This window comes from Drosophila yakuba, chromosome 3R (assembly GCF_016746365.2).
Source record: "Drosophila yakuba strain Tai18E2 chromosome 3R, Prin_Dyak_Tai18E2_2.1, whole genome shotgun sequence".
NCBI classification, from domain to species: domain Eukaryota; kingdom Metazoa; phylum Arthropoda; class Insecta; order Diptera; family Drosophilidae; genus Drosophila; species Drosophila yakuba.
In genome coordinates this window covers 12,321,089-12,344,130 of record NC_052530.2, presented here as the reverse complement: position 1 = coordinate 12,344,130, position 23,042 = coordinate 12,321,089, and the positions used below count along the sequence as shown (strand labels likewise).

Here is a 23,042-nt window from a genome sequence, read left to right as displayed (position 1 = left end):
CAAATCGAACATCCGAACACCGATATATCGATAGGCAAATGTTTTGACATCCCTAGCCGGTCAGCTGGCCAGTATGACCGTGTTGTATAACTATATTCTTTACAATTGAAATAAAGCAGGTTAAGCGTTACACAAAATGCGTCTGAAACCACTGATGAAAGTATGCCAAGGGATTGTGGGACAAAGTCGATCCTTCGGAACGAGTCCTGCCGCAAGTCAGACGTTCAGGAAGTGGTACCAGCAACTGTGGACCACGGAGCGCACCAACTTGCCGCCATACAACCATTTCACCCAGATCGGAGACCCTGTTCTGAGGCAACAGGCGGCTGTGGTGCCCAAGGAGCACCTAGATAGCCCCGAGCTCAAGGCCATCGTCGAGCGGATGGTCAAGGTGCTAAGGAAGTTCGACTGCGTCGGCATTGCGGCGCCCCAGATTGGTGTATCTCTGAGGATCATAGCCATGGAGTTCAAGGGACGGATTCGAAAGGAGCTGCCTGAGGCAGTTTACCAGACGCGACAAATGTCCGAGTTGCCACTGACTGTGAGATTGGGTCTTATCCAGCCGTGTTCGGAATCCCAACCCATCTGACACAATGGTTATTACAGGTTTTCATCAATCCCGTCCTGACAGTGACCAACTACACCAAGCTGAAGCATCCTGAAGGCTGCATGAGTGTGCGAGGTTACTCTGCCGAAGTGGAGCGTTTCGAGGGTGTGAAGCTAACTGGCCTTGACCAACAAGGAAACCAAAGCGAACTGGCTCTGAGTGGGTGGAATGCCAGGATAGCACAGCACGAAATGGATCACTTGGAGGGAAAACTGTACACCGATCACATGGACCGCTCCACCTTTGCGTGCACCTGCTGGGAGGCGGTCAACACGAAATCCGGACGCGTGGAGATACCCTTCTACAAGTAGTTAAGTCGCTCGGGGATCGTTTCACTATGTATGTATATATACAGATTGAATGGAATTGTTGTATATCGGCTGGTTTTAGTCCAGTGGTGTGGTGGGTGCACAAACCCGTAGATTGTGGATAGCCGCCCCAAGGGCCGCCTTGGCCTTGAAGTACTCCGGACTGTCCCACAGATCGCTCTTGTCCATCATGTAGGCCAACAGTTCTTGGTACTCCCGCATCAGCAGACGATGGGTGGCAGACGTCTTCAGCCGTTGCAACTCAAATAGCTCGGAATCAGTCGGCAGCTCTGGAGCACTCCCAATCTTGACGGTCAAAATGAAATATTCATTATACTGCTCCCGCAGACTCTTGCCAAGATAATTGAGAACTGCAGTGCGCAGGATAAACTGCCGTATGACCGGATCGGCATTGTTGCGCCGCAACATGCTAAGCACAGTCCGGGAGACACCGATTACCCAAATACGAGTGGTACCGAAAAATACTAGTCCTGTGAGTGCAGACTGACAGAAAAGTCAGGCCGCCTTGGAACCTATTTTGGTGTTTCAAATGTTCAGAGTCGCAGCAGCATCTGAATTTTAGTCAGTTTGAGGAATAGAAACATTTGACTCTCAAGGAGAAGACACCTCTTTTGCACAGCTGTTGACTAAAAAGAGCCTTTATACATTTATACATATATTAACTGCCAACCATCATGAAGCGCGTTCATGTGGATAACTACGCCCCAAAGTACTACAGCGGCAAGTGGTCGTGGGATTCGGAGAAAGACTGCCTCCACTTTCAGGCTCATAATGATCTGGAAAACGCCCGGGAGCGCTATATAACCACCAATGGCTACAAGTTCCTGCGCACCATCGACCAGGAGGAGGAGCTCATCTTCCGACAGGAGTATTTGCTACCGAAAAGCAACTACAGTGACGTTGTGGTGGTCGGAGATATTAGAAACTTGGTTCTCTACCTAATGCCTAAAGAATTTCTAAGCTACAAGTTCGTTGAGTTCATGTACGAGCAAGATACGCACTTGTTGCTTCACTCCTTGATTATATATTTTGAGCACTATTTGCGAATGGTCGAGTTTATACTCATACGTCGGGATGAGCTGTCGGGTTCGCTTGGTCAGGTGCAGAGCGAGCAGACCAATGATATGAAACGAACATTTTCGGTATATTTGAGCCAGTATCGTATGCTTGTTGCCCGAAACTACTGCCGCATCATCGGGGGCGAGGACAGAATGGCCAAGTACTACCACATGAAGCCGATTTCCAACATATCAGCAACGATCCACGACAAGTACTTCCATGAGCATTTCCTGGCCGTGGCAATCCAGATTGTGTGGATCTGCATGCATCGCCGGGCGTACTACGTTATCGAAATGGAGATGAATCGCCTTTTCCGGTCGGAGCACTTTGTTTCCGCCCACCCTGAATACCTCACATTCACTGAATCGGAGCGCAGTCTTCTCTACGGCAGGAACAAAAAGAACTATAACTACCGAATTCAGGACTCGCCGCTTGTGCAGGAGCTTAAGCTGGTTCCTGAGGAGGATTTGCCAATTTTGTGGATAGGCGAACGCAAGTACAGGGGCAATGATATCCGCATTGCCGAGATTGAGCTGGAGTACATTGTGCCTGGATCACAGCTCCGCTTTATAAATGTATCGCACGGCATCATGGGCCATCCCAAGAATCTCTACAACACGCTCCTCAGCCTCGACTGGCCGGCTGTACGCTTCTCGAACTTTTCGGAGAAGTTCGATCCGTACCATATAATCAAGCGACCTTACCTGCAAATTCCCAAAATAGGAGAGCTTCACTTGCGTACAATGAGCGAGAGATATGAACACTTCTACCAGATCTGCAAGGCTCATGAGCCAGTCACCCACCATCAGATCTGCAAGTGGGTCAAACGAGACATCAACATAGCGTTCTTTCGGTCCGGCGGTCTGCTCACGAACGTGGTCTCGCGCTGCGAGAAGGAGCTGGAGAGCACATCTTCAGGACCTAGGGTCGATCAGATCATTTCCAACTATTTTAAGATGATGAAGAAAATACGCAAGGAGGATAGAGATGGGGATGTGGTTCTATCGTCTTCTCGTAGTAGTGTTACGGAGCGATTCAGTCTACTTAAGGGGTCAAGAAAACCAACCTAATTTTGTACTTTAATAGTAACTTCTTGCATATTAATAAATATACACGAAACTCAACAAAAGCTAAGTTGGTATCATATAAATGGCATCATGGATAGATGGATGCAGGAAAAGAAATGACTGGATACCAAAGTCAGTTATCAATTTCGTAGGTGGGAGCCCGGGAATAAAACTTCATTTTCAGGGCTTTCGGAAATGATCATCATTCCACTAAACTTCGTCACGTACACAGCACTAAATACACTGTAAGAACACAAGACACAACCCGATCCGATTGGTAAGCGCGACTACGATGAAGAGAGTCCATGTGGATAACTACGCCCCAAAGTACTACAGCGGCAAGTGGTCATGGGATTCGGAGAAGGACTGCCTCAACTTCCAGGCGCACAACGATCTGGAAGACGCAAGAGAGCGCTATATTATCACCAATGGCTACAAGTTCCTGCGCACCATCGACCAGGAGGAGGAGCTCATCTTCCGGCAGGAGTATGTGCGCGCCAAGACCAACACCAGTGATACAGTGGTGCAAAGAGATATTCGAGACTTGGTGCTCTTTTTGATGCCCAAGGAGTTTCTAACCTACAAGTTTGTTGAATTCATGCATGAGCCGGCGGTGCAGTCGGTGCTCCACGCCTTAATATTGTACTTCGAGTACTACCTGCGCCTGGTGGAGTTCGTGCTGATTCGCCGAGATGAGCTCTCTGGCCAGATGGCCCAGATTCAGAGCGCGCAGACCACTGAGATGAAGAAAACCTATTCCGTTTACCTGAGCCACTTACGAATATTGTTAGCGCGAAACTACTGCGAGGTTATCAAGGGCGAGGGAGTAATGGCCAAGTACTATCACATGAAGCCGATTTCCAACATATCAGCAACCATCCACGACAAGTACTTCCATGAGCATTTTTTGGCAGTGGCCATCCAAATAGTTTGGATCTGCATGCATCGCCGGGCGTACTTCGTCATCGAGATGGAGATGAATCGCCTCTTCCGGTCGGAGCACTTTGTTTCCGTTCGCCCTGAGTACCTGGAGTTCACGGAGGCGGAGCGAAGTCTTCTCTACGGCCGAAACAGCCGGAACCTCAATTATCGCGTCCAGATCTCTCCGCTGGTCCAGGAGTTGGAGCACGTGGCGATGGAGGATTTGCCCATTCTGTGGATAGGAAAGCGCAAGTATAGGGGCACTGATCCTCGCATTGCCCAGCTTGAAGTGGAGTACGTTGTGCCCGGATCGCAGCTCCGCTTGATTGACATTTCCCATGGCATCCTGGGCCACCCAAAGAAGCTATACAACACCCTGCTGAATCTCGACTGGCCGGCAGTTCGATTCCTAAACTTCTCGGAGCACTACGACCCGTATCACATCATCAGACGGAACCACCTGGACATTCCCAAGCTGGGTGAACTTCAGATGCGGAAAATGTGCGAGAGCTATGAACACTTCTACGAGATCTTTCACTTTTTCGAGCCAGTCACCCACTCTCAGATCTGCAAGTGGGTCAAACGGGAAATCAACATAGCGTACTTCCGGTCCGGAGGCCTGCTCACAAACGTGGTCTCCCGCTGTGAAAACGAGTTGGCCTCGACCTTTGAGGGACAAGCCGTCGACAAAATCATTGCCAATTACTTCAAGTTGGTCTCCAACATACGGAAGGTGGACTACTTTGAGTCGCCTCGTGCCAGTGACATTAGCGCCTTGAAAAAGGGCATCTTTGGTAAAGGCTCTTATAAGGCCTCCTTATAAGTCGGCTTAAAGTAGAAGCTTAAATCATGCATTGTTGGTTGCGACTTCGTAAATGAGTACTACCTTACTTTTAAGGACCAAAAATAGGTATTCGTGTGATTTATACATTTCCAACCTGTCTACATATAAAAAAAATACATTTATACGTTAATGAAAATATAAAATAACTAAAAATGTTTCGTATTTAGTCATTCTCCTGTGACAAGTAAAAAGTCGGCATTTAAAAAACCACAAACCGTCAGAAATGTATATTAGTTTACCAACTTTTAAATCCTATCTCTATATATTATTTATATACATTTTAAAACCATTACTTTGTTACTACTTTGTAATTTAGTATGAAAATGCCTTGAAAGTTATTAGGTAACTTCTCCTTTGTCCGGGTTGCAGTCTAAAACAGGCCCTCAATCTGTCCGGTTTCCGTATTCAGATCGATATCGTAGATAGCCGGGCGGGTGGGAAGACCCGGCATTTTGGTGACCTCACCGCACATGGCCACCACGAAGCCGGCTCCGGCGGAAACATATACGTCCTCAACGTCCAGGGTGAAGCCCTTGGGGGCGCCTTTGATCTTCGCGTCGCCAGTGAAGGAGCCGGAGACCTTGGACATGCAGATGGGAAGATTGCCAAAGCCCTGCAATTCAAACAATGCACTTTTATTAATTTCAGTTTATCATAGAAAATGTGCTCCACTTACCGCATCCGTCAGGCGCTTGATCTTCTCCTCAGCCGCCGGCGAGAGCACCACCTTTCCAGCACCGTACATCGTCGTGGCGATCTTGTTCATCTTATCCACCAGCGGCAGCTCCAGATCGTAGAGCAATCGGAACTGGTTGCCCTGCTCGCAGGCTCTGATCACCGCATCGGCCAGCTCAACGGCACCGGCTCCTCCGTCCGCCCAGTGAGTGGACACTACGGCGGCGAAGGCACCTGCCTCCAGAGCAGCCTTCTTGACCAACTCATGCTCCGCCGGAGTGTCGGCTGAATGGGCATTCAGGCTCACCACCACTGGCATGCCAAAGGCCTTGCCGTTCTCGATGTGCTGCAGCAGATTGGGCAGACCCTTCTGGACAAGCTCCAAGTTCTCCTCCGTGTATTGCTTGTTCAAGGGGGCGCCGGGGGTGACGGGAGCTCCGCCACCGTGCATCTTGATGGCCCTCACAGTGGCCACCAGCACCATGGCGTTCGGCTTGCGGCCGGATGTCCGGCACTTAATGTTGCAGAACTTCTCCATGCCAATGTCTGATCCGAATCCTGCCTCCGTGCAGACAAATCCATCCTTACCAACCAGCTTTAGGCCGACTTCATCAGCGATGATCGAGTTGCAGCCGTGGGCGATGTTGGCAAAGGGACCGGCGTGCACCAGCACTGGAGTTCCCTCGAGGGACTGCATCAGGTTGGGCTCGAGTGCGTCCTTCAGAAGAACTGCTAGGGCACCGGTGACACCCAAATCGTCAGCGGTCACGGGCTTGCCCCGTTTGTCGAAGGCCACCACCATGTCAGCCAGCCGCTGCTTCATGTCCTCCAGACTTCGGGATAGCGCCAGCACAGCCATGATCTCGCTGGCCACCGAGATGGAGAACCTGGTCTCCCTCGTAATCCCCTTCTCGGTGGGCGATTGCCCAACGGTAATGGTGCGTAGGTAGCGATCGTTGATGTCCACCACCCGCTCCCACATAATCGTCTCCGGATCGATGTCCAGCCGGGCGAAGGGACCGTACTCCTCTTCGGTAAGGGTATTGGGATCGGTTTTGGTGATGCCCAATTTCTGGAGCCGGCGTAGCTGAATGGGGCTGAACTTCCGCAGACCCTTGATCGCTGGCACCAATCTGTCATACAAGGCCTTGTCCTTTTGGGTATTCTCGTGGAAGATGCGGGTGTCCAACTGGGCGGCCAGCAGGTTATTGGCTGCAGACACCGCATGGATGTCTCCTGTCAGATGGAGATTGAACTCCTCCATGGGGATCACCTGCGCGTAGCCCCCGCCAGCAGCTCCACCTTTGATGCCAAAGGTTGGGCCTTGGGATGGCTGTCGCAGAGCAGCCATGGTGTTTCTCAGCTTGTGCGCGCCCAGAGCCTGGACCAAGCCCATCAGTGTGGTGGTCTTACCCTCGCCCAAAGGCGTGGGTGTCATGCCGGCTACAACCACATAGTGACCCGCCTCCTTGTCCTTCAGACGCTCCAGCACTGACAGGGAAATCTTGGCCTTCTTATTGCCGTACAGCGAAACCTCCCGAGCTTCCAGACCGATCTCCTTGGCTAACACGGCAATGTCCTTCGGTTTTTGGGCACGGGCAATCACAATGTCGCTGGGCACGGGACGCAGGGGCTTGAGGGGCAGCGTTTGTAGGGCCCACTGGTTCGTAGCCAGACGCTCCAAGAATCGGGCCGCAGAGCGCACGGTGTTCTTCATCAGCATGGCCACCGTCATGGGTCCCACGCCGCCGGGCACGGGCGTCAAATGTCCTGCCACCTGGAGAGCTTCCGCGTAGTCCACGTCCCCGACCAGCTTGCTGCCACTGGCCTTGGTGGCGTCTGCAAAGAATCAAGAAGGGGAATTAGGTGGAATCGGGGAATTAGGTTTGGATCGGTTCGCCCCGATCGGGAGCTGTTCCCTAACTACTCGTAATTCTCGAGAGCATGCTGTTTGAAAACAAAATCATTTCTTATCGTCGGGGTTAGGAGTTCCACCAGGGGGTCGAAATCGTTGATAAGTGATTGATGGGTAAGCAGTAATCAAGTGGAAACATTTGCTTTCAAAGATTAAAGCAAGTCTTTAAGTCTGAAGATGGAAAATTCTTTACCCAGTGGATTTTCACTGGGATATTATCAGTACTATCAGTACTACCACCACTTACCTGGCTTTACATTGATGCCGCAATCAATGACCACAGCACCGGGTTTTATCCACGATCCCTTGACCATCTCGGCTACTCCGATGCCGACCACCAGAATGTCTGCACTTCGGGTAATCTCCTCCAGGTTGCGCGTCTTTGAGTGGCACACGGTGACCGTGGCATTGGCCCACTTGAGCAGCTCAGCGGCGGGAGTGCCCACGATCTTGCTGCGTCCCAGAACCACAGCCCTGGCTCCGGCGATCTCTACGCCAGAACGGCGGATCAGCTCCAGGCAACCCCAAGGTGTGCAGGGCAGGAATCCACCAAGGTCGCCGATGGCCAGCCGACCTTCGTTGACCGTGTGCAAGCCGTCCACATCCTTTTCCGGGGAAACGGCGTCCGTAATTCGATGCGAATCGATGGTGGTGTCACAATCCAGGGGCATTTGCACTATGATGCCGTGCACCCGTGGATCCTCGTTGAGGTCGTTGATCTGAAGGGGTAAAGTCGAGTTAGTAATAATTTATAACTTAAGTAGGGAATATTTCGCTATACAGTTGATAATACTTTGTATTGAACATATTGCATAATCCCCTTCAGTCGCGAACTCACCTTATCGAGCAGTTCCACCTCGGTGATGGATCGGGGCAACTGGACGTGGACGGCATCGATGCCGATCTCCGTAGCCGCCTTGATCTTCATGCGGATGTAAACGTTGGAGTCCTCGCGTCCACCCACCTGGACGATCCTCAGGCCGGGCACAAAGTCCGCCAACTGTTTGCCCATAGCCGTCACCTCGTTACGCAGCTCCTCGCGAATGGATCTTTCAAGAGAACGGCATAGGATGAAAAGGGATTTCCGGATACATAGGTTATGCCCACTCACTTGGCCACCGCCGTGCCCGATATGATCTTGGCCCCACTCATCTTGATCGCCGGCTCTGCTGTCCACTCTCCGCTGAAAAAACGCAAGCCCGTAAAGTATTTTAGTCCGGATGACCGACAGTAACGCCTCAATAGCCACGCCAACTCGGCTCGCGCAATGCAACTGAGCTGAGTACTCCGCGGACACCCCTATCTATAGCCCACCTAGGCGTTCCGCCTGGTCCCTCTCTATTTTCCATAATCCCACTCCCTTATCAGGCGCCTGCGAGATTATCGGTTTCGGGTTTCTCGCGGGTCACATCTTGCGATTGGTAGCCGCGATCAACACCGTCTGACGTATGAGCCACAACATGCTCCATCTCTGGGAGAAAAACAACCGCAGAAGTGCGAATGGTGAACTTACTCCATGGCTTCCACGGAGGAAATTGCTGGTATACGTAATTTCCATATCAGATTCGCATGCCTCTGTTATCAACCATTTGAAGAGGTACTCAAAAGTTCAACGAGTTCAAATATAAGCACTGTGGAAAATATTTTCCATCCATACTTATATTATGTTATGGAAACTATTCCATGAAGCGAAAATAAGAATGTTTCTAGCACATAGGCAACTTGGAACCACTGTACTAAACTACTCTTCTACCTGGGCAATTAACAACATTTTCCTAATCTAACTAAACAAAAAATTCTGCACGAGAACCACAAACAGCTCTGGTAAATAGATAAACCAGTTCTTATCAGCAGGTGCCAATTGGTTGGGCAGATAAGCAAAGCAGTCCAAACATGCAGAGCAGACTTTGTGAGAATTATAGACTTTGAGAACGTGAGTTTTGAACTAGACCGAGGGAATTTATTGACATGCGTTTAGTTTGTTTTGACGGCTGCTCTCAGCTTGGCGGATCGACTGCGGGTGTTCCTGGCCACCTCTTCGGCGTCCGGCACGATGACATGGCGATGGAGTTGCTTCCAGTTCTTCTTGGTCAGTGATTCTAGCATATCTGGTTCGTCAATGGCATAATAGCTGGAGTATTTGAGGGGAAGAGCATTGGCTGTGCCTGCCAGCACGTTTCCATTGATGTGACGCTTCACGATTGTGTCCTCCAGCGAGTGAAAGGTGATGGTCACCAAGCGACCATCAACGCGAAGGATTTCGTTGGCCAAAACCATGCCGTAGTTGATCTCGTTTAGCTCGTTGTTCACAAATATGCGGATGGCTTGGAAGGTTTTGGTTGCTGAATGTGCATGTCGTCGAAGCTTATCTTTCCTGGACCCGCCATCCATGATGTTGTCTATAATGTCTGCCAGCTGCTTGGTGGTCTCGATTTTAAAGAGGGCGTTGCGCGCGTCTATCAGTCCTCTGGCTATCTTCTTGGCTGCTTTTTCTTCGCCGTACATCCGCAAAATCTTTACAAGGTCGCCCTCTTCCACATTGGCCAACACATCAGCAGCTGTAACCCCTCCGCTGTGGCCACCATCCATGCGCATGTCCAGTGGACCGTCCCTCGAGATGGAGAAGCCTCTGACCGCCTCATCGAATTGCATGGAACTGCAGCCGAAATCGAATAGCATCCCGTCCACCGAGTTCTTGGCCAGGCCATGTTCTTTGAAAAGCTTTGGTAAATCGGAGAATTTTCCCAGCAGGGGTATCAGCCTGCCCTTGAACTCTTCGGATTCGCTCATATCGCGGGCCAGTTGGTGGGCCAAGGGATCTCTATCTAGGGCGTACACCTTGGCCTCGGGACACTTCTCCAGCAGACGCCGCGTGTGGCCACCAGCTCCGAAAGTCATGTCGAAGTAGGTGCCTCCTGGAACGGGCTGCAGGTACTCAATGGCTGTGTCGCAGAGCACAGGAACGTGGGGAGCAGTCTTCACTTCTACAGAGCATCGTCTCATGCAATCCAGTCTCAGTCTAGTGGGGTGTAGGAGTCGCTTCATCATGGTACTACTTCTTTTTGGAGCCCGCTCCCTCGTTTAGATATTGCAGGAACTCGGAGCTTAGGACTTGGCTGCACTGGGCGGCGGTTAGTCCAGTGGCCGTTGATTCGAAAGTGCGCGGATACTTGTTGGCGTACACGTTGCTGGATAGCCTCTCCAGCGCTCCGATCTGGCGGTCCAGCTCCTTCTCCGTCGCTCCGCCTTCGAGACTAGTGAGCTTGGTCACCTGCTTGCGAATCTGCTCGCCAAGATCCCTTTTTTGAGTAAGAGGGGAGAAAGTTTAGTACCAGCTAATTGAGTGGATGTGTGTGTGTTTCTGTGGCGGATGTTCGTTCCATGCGGCGCGGCTGAGTAGGAGATTCGATCGCTTTCCGCGGAAGTGCGGGTTTTGAGTGGGAAACCACTTGGTGTAATTGGAAACCAACTAAAGGCTAACAACTGTGGCCAAAAGCACGCCCTTAAAAGTAACAGACGTCAAAGATATCTTTGGAACAAGTTTTTTTGTTCGTCAATTAATATCCAAAGATAATTATCAGCACGCTTTACTTTTGACTCAAATTAACCTTTTTATAGTGTAATTTAAAGTAATCAGCTATCAGAATATTTCAACTTACAAAAGTTGGGAATATATTCCCAAACTTACTCAAGTCCATGGCTCAAAATAAATTTCTCCGGCTCCAACTGATATGCGAATTTAGAGGCCATTTTTCTGCCACTACAAAATGTATAATTATATGATGTCTGTACGTTCGGAAAACTGGTAAGACAATGTAAGCCTTTTAAGCCAAGTAAATCAAGTAACTGAAATCCGCGATCCACAACCGCTCAAGAATCGGCTAAATGAGACCCACAGTCCACATGTTTCTTGGTCAGCTGGCGTGGAACCTGAAATTCTTGGCGCGCCGGCAGGTAAAATACTTCTTAATTCTCAAGATGTTCCCCCGAATATTTTTCAATTGCCGAACTGATTTGATGAACCATTCAGAAATCGATGTTGTCTTATCTAACTCGTTCCATTTAACACAAATATTTTGAAATCCTGGCCATAATTATTTGTTAGATAATCCAAAGTTGATGCGCCGCCAGAACGAACATTCATGATTCCAGTGTATTTTAATGGGTGTTCTCACCTGCCGACTTTCGATTTCTCCGCTGGCCACTTTTCGAGTACTTTTAGGAATCTTTGGTACTGCGCCGACATAATTGTTGCAACTTAAAAATTAAATTAAACAAATAGCAGCGCAACAAAAACACACGTTCTTGCTGGCGGTGGAACTGCAGTCGATAGTTGTTCGATGCTATTAGTAAGGGTGTTCCTATTGTGGATGAGCGCTTGCTAAAATTTGATCAGCTGTTTGCTAGCTGTTTTCCAGAAACTTTTAAAAGATTCTTTGTTTCAGAAGTTTATATTTGATTTTCTTTGTACTGATTTAATTTCTCGGGAAAACTGTTAAGGCATTTCCGATACGGCTATCGATAGCTGTGCGCCTTGTGGGGTTGTAGTTAAAGATCGATGGTTGTCAGTGTTGGGTAAGCTACAAATATTTTGAAAGCTTTGTTTAAAATGACTGTTACTTAATAAATATAAAAATGGTTCAGATTACTTGAATTGGGTTTAAAATAAACATATAATTATTTCGAGTTAAACCGGCAAACAAACACACAGGAGATTACTTCTTGGTTTTATTTCACAACGACTAAAATGCGGCTTAAACAGAATCGGTTAGCTTAGCTAATAAAATTCATGCGTTCGTTTAAAATTAAGAGCATCATAATTGTTAAAAGAAAACTACGGGCTAATACAGATTTACGAGTAAATGTAACGTGGTTATGAGAGTCGTACACCCCAAAACGGTTAAATGCTAGTTTCTTGCTTATAATTTCGCTATTGCAGATCCTACGCTCTTCGGCCCTCCGGCTTCAGAAGCTGCAGCTTGGTGGAAATGGGTCTCAGCGATGATGAGGACAATGGCGATGAGGACGACGATGATAGGGTGGATGTGGATGCGGCTCCTGTCGATGAGGAGTACGGATAGATGGTGCTGCCACTGCTGCTCGAGAACACAGGAGTGGTTCGGCTGAAGGGCGCTGGATGGGAATACTCCGAGACGGGTTGCGGTTCTGTGCTCCGGAATTCCTGTGGCAGCTCTCCTCGATAGACTCCAAACTGGGGTGTGGTACGGACCAGCTGCTCCAAGGGGGTCAATCCGTACTGGGCATGTCGCTGGTGGACGCCGCCATTGTCCGGCGCATCCAATTTGGGCGGCAGCACCAGGCTACTGTCCACCACCGACTTGCCATCGAAGGTGTACAGGGCTCCACTCGGCAGCTGGGTATGGGGTATCTTGCGGTTGTCCGGCGGCAGGTAGTAGGTGTCTATCCGTTCCGCAGCAGCCGCCACTCGGTCATCCATGTCTAGTTCCATCTCCTCAGCATACAACTCTTCTTCATCGGGCCCAAAGAGATCCTCCAGGAGTGCGGAATCCGGTTTCTTGGTGGTGTTTTTCGGAATGTCTTTTCTTGTGGTAACTGCATCTTTTTTGGTTGTCTCTTCCAGTGGCTCCACATCATCCGCCTCCGGCATGGGCTCCTCCATTTCCAGCTCCTCTTCGTTTAAGTCGTCTTCAAAGAGTTCGTCGAGGGTGGGCTTCCTTAACTCCGAAGCGGAGGGCAGGGCGTGCTCCAAGGCTGCCGAGGGCAATCTCAGAGCCGAAGCCGTGGGACTAACCTCCTTCACGTTGACCCTCAACACTTTCGTGGCATTGGTGCTGTCCAAGGGCGATGGTATAAACATGGGCTCAAAGCTCTGCGTTTCACTGCCTCCCTGCTGGGCTGTCAGGAACAGGGTATCGGTTTCCATCACCTCATCGATTTCTGTGCCAGGGTCCTCGCGTCGATGGGCCACCTGGTCGATGATCTCCTTGGGCAATTGGACGCCTGTGCCATCGGTTCTAACGATGGGTCTGAATCCGCTTTCAACAATCACGGTGTCGGGCTTGAAGCCCTGATTTACGGCAGGCCGCATACTGGCGATTTCCTCCTGGGAGGGTTCCTTTACAGCAGGACGTTTCACCAGTGGAATGGTCGTGGTCGAGCTGGGAATGGAGACGGAGGAGGTTTTGGGTTTCTGCTCCCCCTTTCCGCCTGCCTGCTTGAAGAAAGCCGTATTTTGCAGAGAGCCCTGCGGTTCCAGGTCCACATAAGGTACTGGAATTTTGGGCTTACCCTTGACCTTGAGTCGCTCTCCTTTGTTATTCAGTCCGCCCAGCTCAGTGGGCTGTCCCAGGAGCAAAACAGATGCGGCCAGCGGTTGCAGGGGGAAAGGTTTCTCCTTGACGAAGGGCTTTAGCAATCCCGGTATCGGCTTTCTGTAGTGACTAACAATCAGGGAGGGCTGTTGCTGCAGATGCACGGGATGCTGCTGCGGATGTGGATGCGGATGCAGGTGCGGATGCTGCTGCGGAAGTATGGGCCTTGAGGCCGGAACCTTCTTGATCGGAGCGGGGAAAGGTCGACGGCCGGGCAGCTTAACCGGATGAAAGAGTGGGGCGTTCTGCGGCGGACGCAGAAACTCAGAGAGTCCAATGGTTTTTTGGGCCAGCGCTGGAAGATTAGCGGTTAGATTGTGGTGATGCAAATGGAGATGCGGATGGGGGGCATGCTGCGGTTGGTGGTGCAGGCGATGCAAGTGCGGGGGATAATGGATGGGATGGGGACCAGCCGCGAGTATGGGTAGCTTCAGGTTGGCAGAGGATAAAGTGGCTGATGGGGATGGGTATGCGGATGCGGATGCGGATTGAGATGGCGATGGAGATGCGTTCAGCGTGTGGGCATGGGTCTCGCCCAGCAGAATCTCGGGTCGCGAGCTGATCTCGGTTGGGGTCACGTTCGGTTTCTGGTGCGGATTCGGAATCGGGTTCTGGTTCTGGTTGGGATGGTTGGGGTTCAGATTCGGGTTCTTCAGTAGGCTCTCCTCGAGAGCCTCAGCAGCGCGGATGCCATCTGAAATCAGTTTGGTTATTTCCGAAGATTTCGTTATTTCAAAACTCAGTTTGGGCGGTGTTCCGTTCATATTGTGGTTCTTAATCAAATCGGTTTGGTGCTTCAATAAAAAATTATCGTTGGCGCTGACCTTGGTTTCGTGCCGGACGGACGCCTCTCCGGCGTAGTCCTCGTGCACTGGCGCCGGTTCCGCGGCGTTGGCCATCGCCGGCAGCCGGATTTCGTGGCGTTCGGAGGCGGCTCCCTTCAGTCCGCCCGCGTCCGAGTCACAGGAGTCGTGCACGTGGATCTTCCATCCCAGATAGCGGTGTGTAAAGCAGTGGTAGTACACCGTGTCCGGCGTATTCCGGTCCGGCTTCCAGGTAATCACGCCCGGCTCACCGGCATCGCATTTGAGGGTCAGGGTGCGCTGGTAGGCGCCGAAGGACTGGTAGTCGTCCGCCGGTGGACCCTCCACGTCCGGTGTCCAGTTGCAGAGGCGGCCCACGCCGGTGGGCGTGACCTGGCCGGACCGGGAGCGATGCACTCCGGCGTAGATGCGCACGGCCTGCAGCAGAGAAATGGGCATTGCAGTTAGGGATTTATAAGCGAAATCGATTTCACCTTCTTCTCCTCCTCGCGTTTGTGCTCGTATCCTCCCACAGGATCGTCACTGATGTAGAACGGGTGGTACTTGGCGGGGATGTCCGGGTTGTTTCCGCCCTCCACCACAAAGGTATAGGTCTTGCCGCGCACCACGTGGATCTCGGGGATCAGTAGTCCGTTGATGTACCAGGAAATTCCCCATCCGACGTGTCCTAATTATACAACTTATTAAGTATCTATATCAATAGGTCTTTGAGACCCACCTGTGATGGCTGGATAGCCGTGCTTTCCTCCCGTGGGACCCATCTGGGCATAGAACACTCCGTCCTCTGGCTCGTGGCACTGAATGGCCGGGATGTCCCAGGCGCCATTGCTGTTCACTGGCTTCGGAGTGGGCACTGGGCGCCTTTGGGTGATGATCGCTGTTTCCTGGCGCCGCTGCGGTGGCTGACGATGCAGTGCCTCCGCCCGATTCTCGTAGAATTCCTCGGCGGGTTCTACGTTGGGTTTGCCTGCTGGCGGATAACCAGCTCCGCCAGTGGAGCTCTGGGCCGCGGGAGCAGAGTCCTCCTCATCCGATGAGTTGCTGCCGGCACGAGCACCTTCTGGCAAGGGGCAGTTCCACTTGGGCTGGCGACCGAACTCGATCTGGTGCAGATGCTTGTTGTAGAAAGTGTGGAAGGAGACCTCCTGGTAATCGTTAAGTGGTCCAATTGCCCACACCACTGATTCCGCTTCCTTCATCGAGATGGGCAGATCCAGGCGATCCGTGGCTGCCAGGGATCTTTGGTAGGTCACAATCGAGTAGCCATTCACCATGGCGGCATTGAGTAGACGTATGGAGTTGGTCTTCTCAGAGATCTTGGTGTCGGGACAAGCGCCACGCCCACCCGAGCACTGCGCCTTGCCCTCCAGGAAGTAGTCCGTTGCAAATCCGTTTCCGGTTTGTGGATCCACCCAGGCCACCACTGCATCCGCGCCAATCATCTGGCTAATGTTCTTGTTCGGCGAGATTCCAAAGGACATGTAGTGGTTCGGTTCTGCGGGGATACAAATGTGATGAGAGTTTTTCACAAATCACTCAGTAAACTATTAATGGGTTCATCTTATGAATGAACTCAAGACATTTCCATTTGGCAAATCCCACTTGGAGAGCAGTTATATTCTACGGTAAGCGCTGGGAGCCCCACAATCAACGAAAGTTGATCGCCCCAATTCTGGCCCCAATTCAACCGGTCGGCAGGCATTTTCCAGGTGAAAATTCCTGGCGGCATTCTTAGCGGTTGCAAATTGCCGAGATTGGAGTAAGACCAGTGGCGGTTGGATATGGACATAGTATGCCCACGGTGATCGTGATTGCAGATGCAACCAACAAATTGCTATCCATTTGGCCACCCCATCCCAGCCAGCAGTCGAGTTGCGCAATAAAACCAGTCGTCATAATTCGCAACTTGTTATTCTGCCAACCGATGCTGCTGCTGCTTCCAATGGAAGCTGCTGATCAGTCAATTTGGATGCTAACTGGATTTTATTGTTGCCATCTCGGCCCCCTTCTCCGCTAACTGTACTCGATGAAATGTCAAAGCATCATAAATCATCGGCTGCAGATGCAGCATGCGGCATGCAACATGCTGAAGGCTTGTCACCAAGTGGGATAGGTCAGGTAAAGGGTTTAGCTCAGCGAAGAGTCTTGAATTCCAAAAGGTGTCTTTTTTTTATGGCTTTCCTAACTCATTGGGAACTATGATTGCATTAAAGGGCAGAAAAAGTGAATTAAAACATATGAATGGTATAAGTTAAACTACCAAAATAATTCAATTAAATTTTAGTTCAAAGATGTGGTTCCTCTAAGATTTAATTTAAAGCGAATAAACGTAATTAGACAGCTTTAATTAACACAAAGCTGATAACATCACCGCTTATGAAAGGGGTAACTTCCGCTAATTAGGAGCAGTTAGCACCCAGAACTTACCCAATTTGGCCACCAACTGGACCACGATGCTCTCGCCGGCCACCGCCCAGCGAACCTCGAATGCCAGATCGTCGTAGAGCACCTCGCAGTTGAGCTTCGACTGGAAGAGATTGGTTTAAGGGAAGGTTCGATTGGATCGGAAGCGGAAACGAAACCGGAAACGGATATGGAATTGGAATCGGATTGGAAAATGTGCGGTGCGGGTGTGTGTGTGTGCGTGTAGGTGTGAATGTGGACTGGGTTTTCTTTTTGGTTTGGAGGGGGAGGAGAAAGCTTTGCCAAAGTCAAAATTTTGAGCATACCCGAAATGTTTGCATTTTTGTTTTGCTGTATTCGAAAGGATTTTGCTTCTCGAATGGTTTTATTATACAAAATGAAAAATGTTTTTGATTTCGCTTGGGTGTGTTAGTATGTTGATCAAAAGGATATGTGTGTGTGTGTGGGGGGAGGGGGATTTGTGTGTGTCTGTGTGATGTGTTGTATGTGGTGTGCGTTTTGTGTGTTTGGTTGTTTTGTGTATTGTGGATTTCGAGGGGGAGGAACAATTAGGATTCAGTCCCACACAGATTTCATTTTGTATAAGACGCTCCCGGAGCTCAGGCTCAAGCAAAAGCTGATCAAGACAACAAAACACAAATAACAAGCAGGTGAGTATTACATAGACACATATATTATAGAATGTGTTGCACATATGTATGTATATAAGACATATATAGATATATATATTTTGGATCTCGCCTCCTCCGCCGTCCATCTAGCTTACAGTCTAGGAATTTCCGGTCACGACTCGTGATGCCGGATCCGATTCGAATCGATTGATAAATATTTTGCATATACACAACAATAAATACGCTTGCATAAATAGAGTTACACACAATTACACCCATCTACCGCGATCAGCCATCGCAACGGCTATCTGCGATCAGCTATCTGCGATTAGCGATCAGCGATCAGCGATCACTTGTAAGTAGTAGTAATCAGCGCTGCAGCTCGCTTAAGATCTGGCTGGCGTTCTTCTTTACCTGAGGACTGATTCCGAGCATCTTCAGGGAGGGCGGCACATTCAAGCCCTCCGGCAGGCGAACGTGGCCAAAGTCCACGGTGAAGGCCTCGCACCAAACGCCAAAGTGACCAATGTCGAAGATGGTCAGGTCATCGGGCAGGGTCAGCACAATTGTCTTGCGCTCGTAGCGACGCAGCGGATTCTCCTTGCCATTCTCGTCCGGAATCCTCAGGCCGTCGGAGGTGGGCCGCTGCCCACGACCCACCCAGAATTTGGCATCTGAAAATAATATTTGGGGGAAGTTTTATACCAGCTGATTGCCAAATAACAAATTCTACTTAAAGCCATTCCAATCAGTTCACTCATTTCAGGTTTTTTAAAATTAATTTGTTATTGTATTCTTTTTGTTCACTTATGACGAAAGCACTTTATCGATCTAGTATATTTGTTTGTCATTATTTTCAGGGTGAATTCCCCTAATTAAAAGAACTTTTCAATAAATAATGCATTTCATTATTATCTCCTTAATTCTCGGTATTCTATGAGCTTTGGAATTGATTCTTTGAATTATGTGAAGCTTGACATAAAGATATATTTCATTTATAGATGATAATTGATATGTGCACAAAACTAATCTATTTGCACTTCACTAAACCTCTAACTCTTCTAAATATGATTTAAAGTTACGTACGTTACGATAAGTTACGTAAAAGAGCTGTCTATTGATCTGTAAATTAGAACATGGACAGGAAGTGACCAGAACATTCTTAAGTATTTGAGACAGATTAGAATGACTGGTATGCTAAGTGGAGTATAAAGTTCTTAGAGAATATTGCAATCTAAATGTTTGAGTGGTACCCACCTGGCGCCTCTCCGTCGTAGCTAAAGTTGGGCACCAGCAGCGTTTGGGCGTCCACGATGACAATGTTCTCGGAGGAGACGCCATGGACGCCCCTCAGAGCGCTGATCTTCTGTGGCCGCGGGAAGTCCAAGTTGGGCGGAATGGAAACGTCGCCGAAGTTCACCGCAAACTCATCGCACCACACCGAAAACCACTTAATGTCGCGCAGTGTTTTGCCCTCGGGCAGCGACAGGGTGACGTCCTTGTTCCGGTAGCGGCGGGTCAGGGAGGCGGTTCCGCCCCTTTCGTCCCTCAGCCGGGCGGCACCTTCATTACTTGGCCGCCCAGTGCTCCCCACATAGAAGTAGGCAGCTGGCGCCTCGCCGTCGTAGTTGAACTTCTTGATGAAGATGGTGCGGGAATCGACGGCGTACACATCGCCGGAGACACCGTGGTGGAGGCGGGTCAGGGCTCCGATCTTGGTGCCATAATAGGGGTAGGCGGCGTCTCCAAAGCTGACTAGGCCTGCAAGCACAAGCACAAACACAAAAACAATCAAAAGAATCGGTTAGGCAAGCGGCCAAAACAAAAGACTTAGGCAACAAACTTGGCGCTAGCTGAGTCAGTGGGCAATGAATACACAGGCGAGATCTTCGCAGCCACTTAGCGACCTTTTAATTAGTCGTACACTGGGGAAAATGTAATGGCTTTAGTTTTTCCAAAATCACTGTATGTATGCAATAATTAGGTATTAATGATTGGGAGTATCACCGTACACAATGTTCAATTAAATAATTTCCGATTAAAAATCCGACTTGTTTATTATATAGCTGATTGTCTTTTATATTATCAGTGTTTTTAATTTCCATGCCGACGGGTTCCAGGCAAACAGATAAACCACAACAAGCAATTCAAACAGAAATCTACGAAAGCGATGTGTCATAGCCAAAACTCGATCGCAGTCTTTGTTCTTGGAGCACAGGAAGTTTCGGATTTACGGATTTACGGCAAATAAATTTTGAATACAATCCGAAAATTCGTGAGGCGTGTAACACCAAAACAAAAATGAAATAATGGTAAAATAAAAAACAAAACAGGTCTTAATGGGAACTAATTCTCATTAGGAGATGAATGGTTCTAAGCCGACTTTAATGGGCCAACTTTGTTTGCTTTGTGGGCTGGCGAATTTCGTTTTGAAAACTTCCCACTTCACCTTCACAGACTTGGCTTCAACTCTTGTTGCTGTGGTTGGTGTTGTTGTTCAAATTCAATTTATCTGTGTTTTATTACAATCTTTTTGTTGCTATTGTCTGTGCTTTGTTTTTTGCATGGGCCATAAACACGTTTCTGTTTTTTTAAACTGCCATCAAATGGTTTGTCGGGGCGACATGGTCGCCATGGCCTGCAGTTATTTTTTTATTTTTGACACAACCCGATTGGTTTTTTTTTATATTTGTTTTTACCCGCTGGCCGGTTCACTTTTCCGTGGCCATGGCTTCGGCTGCTCCAAATTTTGCGCAGATGCGGACGAGTCTTTCTCGTTTGCCAGATTCTGAAGCTGGTCAGTTTGTCGGCCACGAATCCAATGCGATCCGATCTGCCCAGCCGATTTCCGCCCGGCTGGCCCAGAATCCATCATTGATTTAAAGCTCGCGGGGCAGTTGCCAGCTCGCATGCAAAATGCCAAAGGTGTAATTAAAAGCAATCGCAGTCTTATTAATGATGATCGGGCTGAATTCAGACGGAGCCATTAGGCAGGCTCACAACGAGCACTCAACTATTGGCCAAGCTAACCCATCGAACTGGTTGGGGGCAATTGGCAATCATCTGAAGCCTCTCGAATTGCGAAACCTACGCATCAAAAGCATAAAATCGCACACGAAAAGACATTATTCACTTGAGGATATTTTTACCGAAATATTTCACAATGTTCGATATTTCAATTAAATGATTACTCCTCATTATCATCCGATCTTGCGGGATTTTAATTAATCTAATTGTTTTCTGATTCGTATTGAATATCAATTGGGATTTAATATATGTTGTATCTGAAACCTGAGATCAGTGAATATTTTAAATAATTTATTAAATAAATTCATTTTTATTCGCACGGACCAACCAACCCAGAGACCTACTTTCCCAGCGGCTTTTCCACTCGCTAGGAGGTCTTCGAAATGGTATCAAGGAAACGTGTTAGCAATTTATGCAAATCTCCGGTGGAAATGCTAATGCAGTCCGCCAGTGGGACAATTGTGGAGTTGGTCAGCGGTTCAACGGTCAGCGCGATCATAAAAGCTGATGAATATTCAACTGGCTGGCACCGCACTCACAAAAGATGATATATGTATACATCGGATTCGTATTCGGCATGTCATTGAGGTGTGTGGCTCATATTAACAGGTCACTAATCTAGTTTCTGAATATCAGCATCTGTATCTGAAGCTGTATCTGTATCTGCAGCTGTGTCTGCATTGCTATCCGTTCAATTTGCATCACAATGGCACTTATAAATCATTGCCCGGGGTACTTACAGCTTAATGCGGCCAATAGGCCAAATAGCAGCAGCCAAGGTTTATCCTTCATTGCCAACATGGCTAACGGTTGCAAAAGTGTGCCTGCGTGCGTCTGGGTTTTCCTTTGCTTCTAATTTGTTTGGCAGCGTGGGTGCTTGGGCACAGGCCCCGATTTAACTCGGATTTTTCCCGGCAGGATGTGCTTATCCTGGCACTAGCGATTACACACACACACTCGGGCTCAACTATGGGTTAGAGACAGAAAGAGAGAGAGAACTGCACTCGCGAATGAAATTCGAGTTGGATTTGATCCAGGGATCTTTTTTTGGTGTTCCACTTAGCCAGGTATCTCGCGACCGAACGCAACGAACTCCAAAACCGCACTGATCGCCAGCGATCTTGGCTGTCAGCAAAGAGTTGAAAAACTTTCGGACCCGCCGCTGCCGCATCTGCTTCCGCTCCCCTCCCGCTCTCGCAGCCGACGCCGGCAGCACTGTTTGGTAGTCTGGTTTGGCTGCCAATGTTGCTGCTGCTGCTGCTGCTTTTAGCCTGAATGTTGCTGTTGCGCATTTGCAGTTGATGTTGCTGATGCTGTTGTCATGTTAGTGCTGTTGCTTTAGCTGTTATCGTTGCAGCTGATGTTGCTCCTGTTACCGTTGATGTTGCTAACGTGGTTGTACCGAAGCTTGGGCTATTGCTGAAGCTTATGTTGCAGCTGTTACTGCTGATGTTATATTTATGCTGCTGCTGTTATGATTATTTTTGCTGTAGCAAATTACATTGCTATTACTTGATGTTGCATCTGGGCCAAAAACTCTTTTAGCCATTTGTTGTGATCACCTGGCTCTCCAGTGACCCACTGTAGTCGGTGCCTCTATGTTGTTATTGCTGCCCGTCAGCAATAATTTTAGCGATTGCTGCTGTCGCGCAGTACCCTAAAAAAAATTGGAAAAAAAAACAGAGATAGACTTCAAACGTCTTTCTGCCGCGGCGCCTTTTCGGCCAAGTTAAATACACTTTTTTGCACACCTTCTGTCATTTTTCATGTCTTCTTCGTTGTTTGTTGCTGTTGAATTTAAATGTTATTCTGCGTGCTGAACTTGTTTCGCTGCTAATGCAATTTATTTTTGCCAAATTATTGCTGAGTGTGCTTCGAAAATCTCGAATGCTCGATACCCTCTTTTGTTGGACATTACGTGCAGTTTTTACTTTTTGCACGCGTAACTTGTGTATTCCCTTTTAAAACTATTTCCGCGATGATTGTTACTCACGTTTACAGAAATCGCGTTGTATTTGGATTTTCTTTGGAAACTGTTGTTTAAATAGTTTTTGGGGGCAGTATGTGTCAAATTATAAAATACCATTTTGTTTTCCATTTGATAAAGTTCCCTTAACACATTTCTTGCGATCTTACTCTCGGTTTCTTTCACCATTCACATGGTACCTAAACATTTATTTTCCGTTTCCTTATAGCCATGTGCTGTTGTGTACTTGCAGATTACTTTATTGATATTGTCTCACCTTTTCGATTGAATAATACCAAAAAAGTAATTTGCTTTTTTTAACGTATTCCTTTGCACTTTCGATTACTGGATTACCGGATTACCGGATTAGATAATCAGCCATGGCTGCTAGTTCATCGTGATGGATTTGCTCCCCGGTTC

General features: G+C 48.8%; 7 protein-coding genes across 10 annotated transcripts; 3 read left to right on the top strand and 4 right to left on the bottom strand.

Moving 5' to 3' along the window:
• The first annotated feature begins 81 nt into the window (after window positions 1–81).
• On the top strand, window positions 82–1,229 carry LOC6536537 (peptide deformylase, mitochondrial). The gene is made up of 3 exons (XM_002097077.4): window positions 82–541; window positions 607–946; window positions 998–1,229. Exons 1-2 carry the CDS (start codon window positions 137–139, stop codon window positions 916–918), a joined length of 717 nt encoding a protein of 238 aa, XP_002097113.1. The 5' UTR covers window positions 82–136; the 3' UTR covers window positions 919–946; window positions 998–1,229.
• Window positions 919–1,344, bottom strand: LOC6536536. Its single transcript, XM_002097076.4, has one exon. The coding sequence runs from the start codon at window positions 1,342–1,344 to the stop codon at window positions 994–996; it is 351 nt and encodes a 116-aa protein (XP_002097112.1). The 3' UTR covers window positions 919–993.
• Window positions 1,345–1,610: 266 nt separating this feature from the next.
• Window positions 1,611–3,129, top strand: LOC6536535. Its single transcript, XM_002097075.4, has one exon. The coding sequence runs from the start codon at window positions 1,611–1,613 to the stop codon at window positions 3,063–3,065; it is 1,455 nt and encodes a 484-aa protein (XP_002097111.1). The 3' UTR covers window positions 3,066–3,129.
• A 106-nt stretch (window positions 3,130–3,235) lies between these two features.
• Window positions 3,236–5,041, top strand: LOC6536534. Its single transcript, XM_002097074.4, has one exon. It carries the CDS (start codon window positions 3,355–3,357, stop codon window positions 4,804–4,806), a length of 1,452 nt encoding a protein of 483 aa, XP_002097110.1. The 5' UTR covers window positions 3,236–3,354; the 3' UTR covers window positions 4,807–5,041.
• LOC26535920 (C-1-tetrahydrofolate synthase, cytoplasmic) lies at window positions 5,026–11,750 on the bottom strand. Of its 3 annotated transcripts, none has more exons than XM_002097073.3 (6): window positions 11,593–11,749; window positions 8,529–8,600; window positions 8,256–8,466; window positions 7,665–8,136; window positions 5,504–7,341; window positions 5,026–5,440 (listed from the first exon to the last, which is right to left on the bottom strand). In XM_002097073.3, the coding sequence occupies exons 1-6, from the start codon at window positions 11,661–11,663 to the stop codon at window positions 5,198–5,200; spliced, it is 2,907 nt and encodes a 968-aa protein (XP_002097109.1). In that variant the 5' UTR covers window positions 11,664–11,749; the 3' UTR covers window positions 5,026–5,197. The 3 variants fall into 3 exon arrangements, with proteins under 3 accessions (XP_002097109.1, XP_015047807.1, XP_015047808.2); XM_015192321.2 differs by lacking the exon at window positions 11,593–11,749 and adding an exon at window positions 11,106–11,182; XM_015192322.3 differs by lacking the exons at window positions 5,026–5,440; window positions 5,504–7,341; window positions 7,665–8,136; window positions 8,256–8,466; window positions 8,529–8,600 and adding an exon at window positions 10,470–10,716 and having other exon boundaries at window positions 11,593–11,750.
• LOC120320424 (probable methyltransferase-like protein 15 homolog) lies at window positions 9,352–10,465 on the bottom strand. Its single transcript, XM_039375131.2, has one exon. It carries the CDS (start codon window positions 10,463–10,465, stop codon window positions 9,392–9,394), a length of 1,074 nt encoding a protein of 357 aa, XP_039231065.1. The 3' UTR covers window positions 9,352–9,391.
• A 382-nt stretch (window positions 11,751–12,132) lies between the features above and the next one.
• Window positions 12,133–21,782, bottom strand: LOC6536531 (protein Skeletor, isoforms B/C). Of its 2 annotated transcripts, XM_002097071.4 has the most exons (8): window positions 21,397–21,781; window positions 18,887–19,390; window positions 18,044–18,303; window positions 17,022–17,121; window positions 15,313–16,089; window positions 15,068–15,261; window positions 14,595–15,011; window positions 14,328–14,464 (listed from the first exon to the last, which is right to left on the bottom strand). In XM_002097071.4, the coding sequence occupies exons 1-8, from the start codon at window positions 21,455–21,457 to the stop codon at window positions 14,423–14,425; spliced, it is 2,355 nt and encodes a 784-aa protein (XP_002097107.1). In that variant the 5' UTR covers window positions 21,458–21,781; the 3' UTR covers window positions 14,328–14,422. The 2 variants fall into 2 exon arrangements, with proteins under 2 accessions (XP_015047805.1, XP_002097107.1); XM_015192319.3 differs by having other exon boundaries at window positions 12,133–15,011; window positions 21,397–21,782.
• Window positions 21,783–23,042: the final 1,260 nt, after the last annotated feature.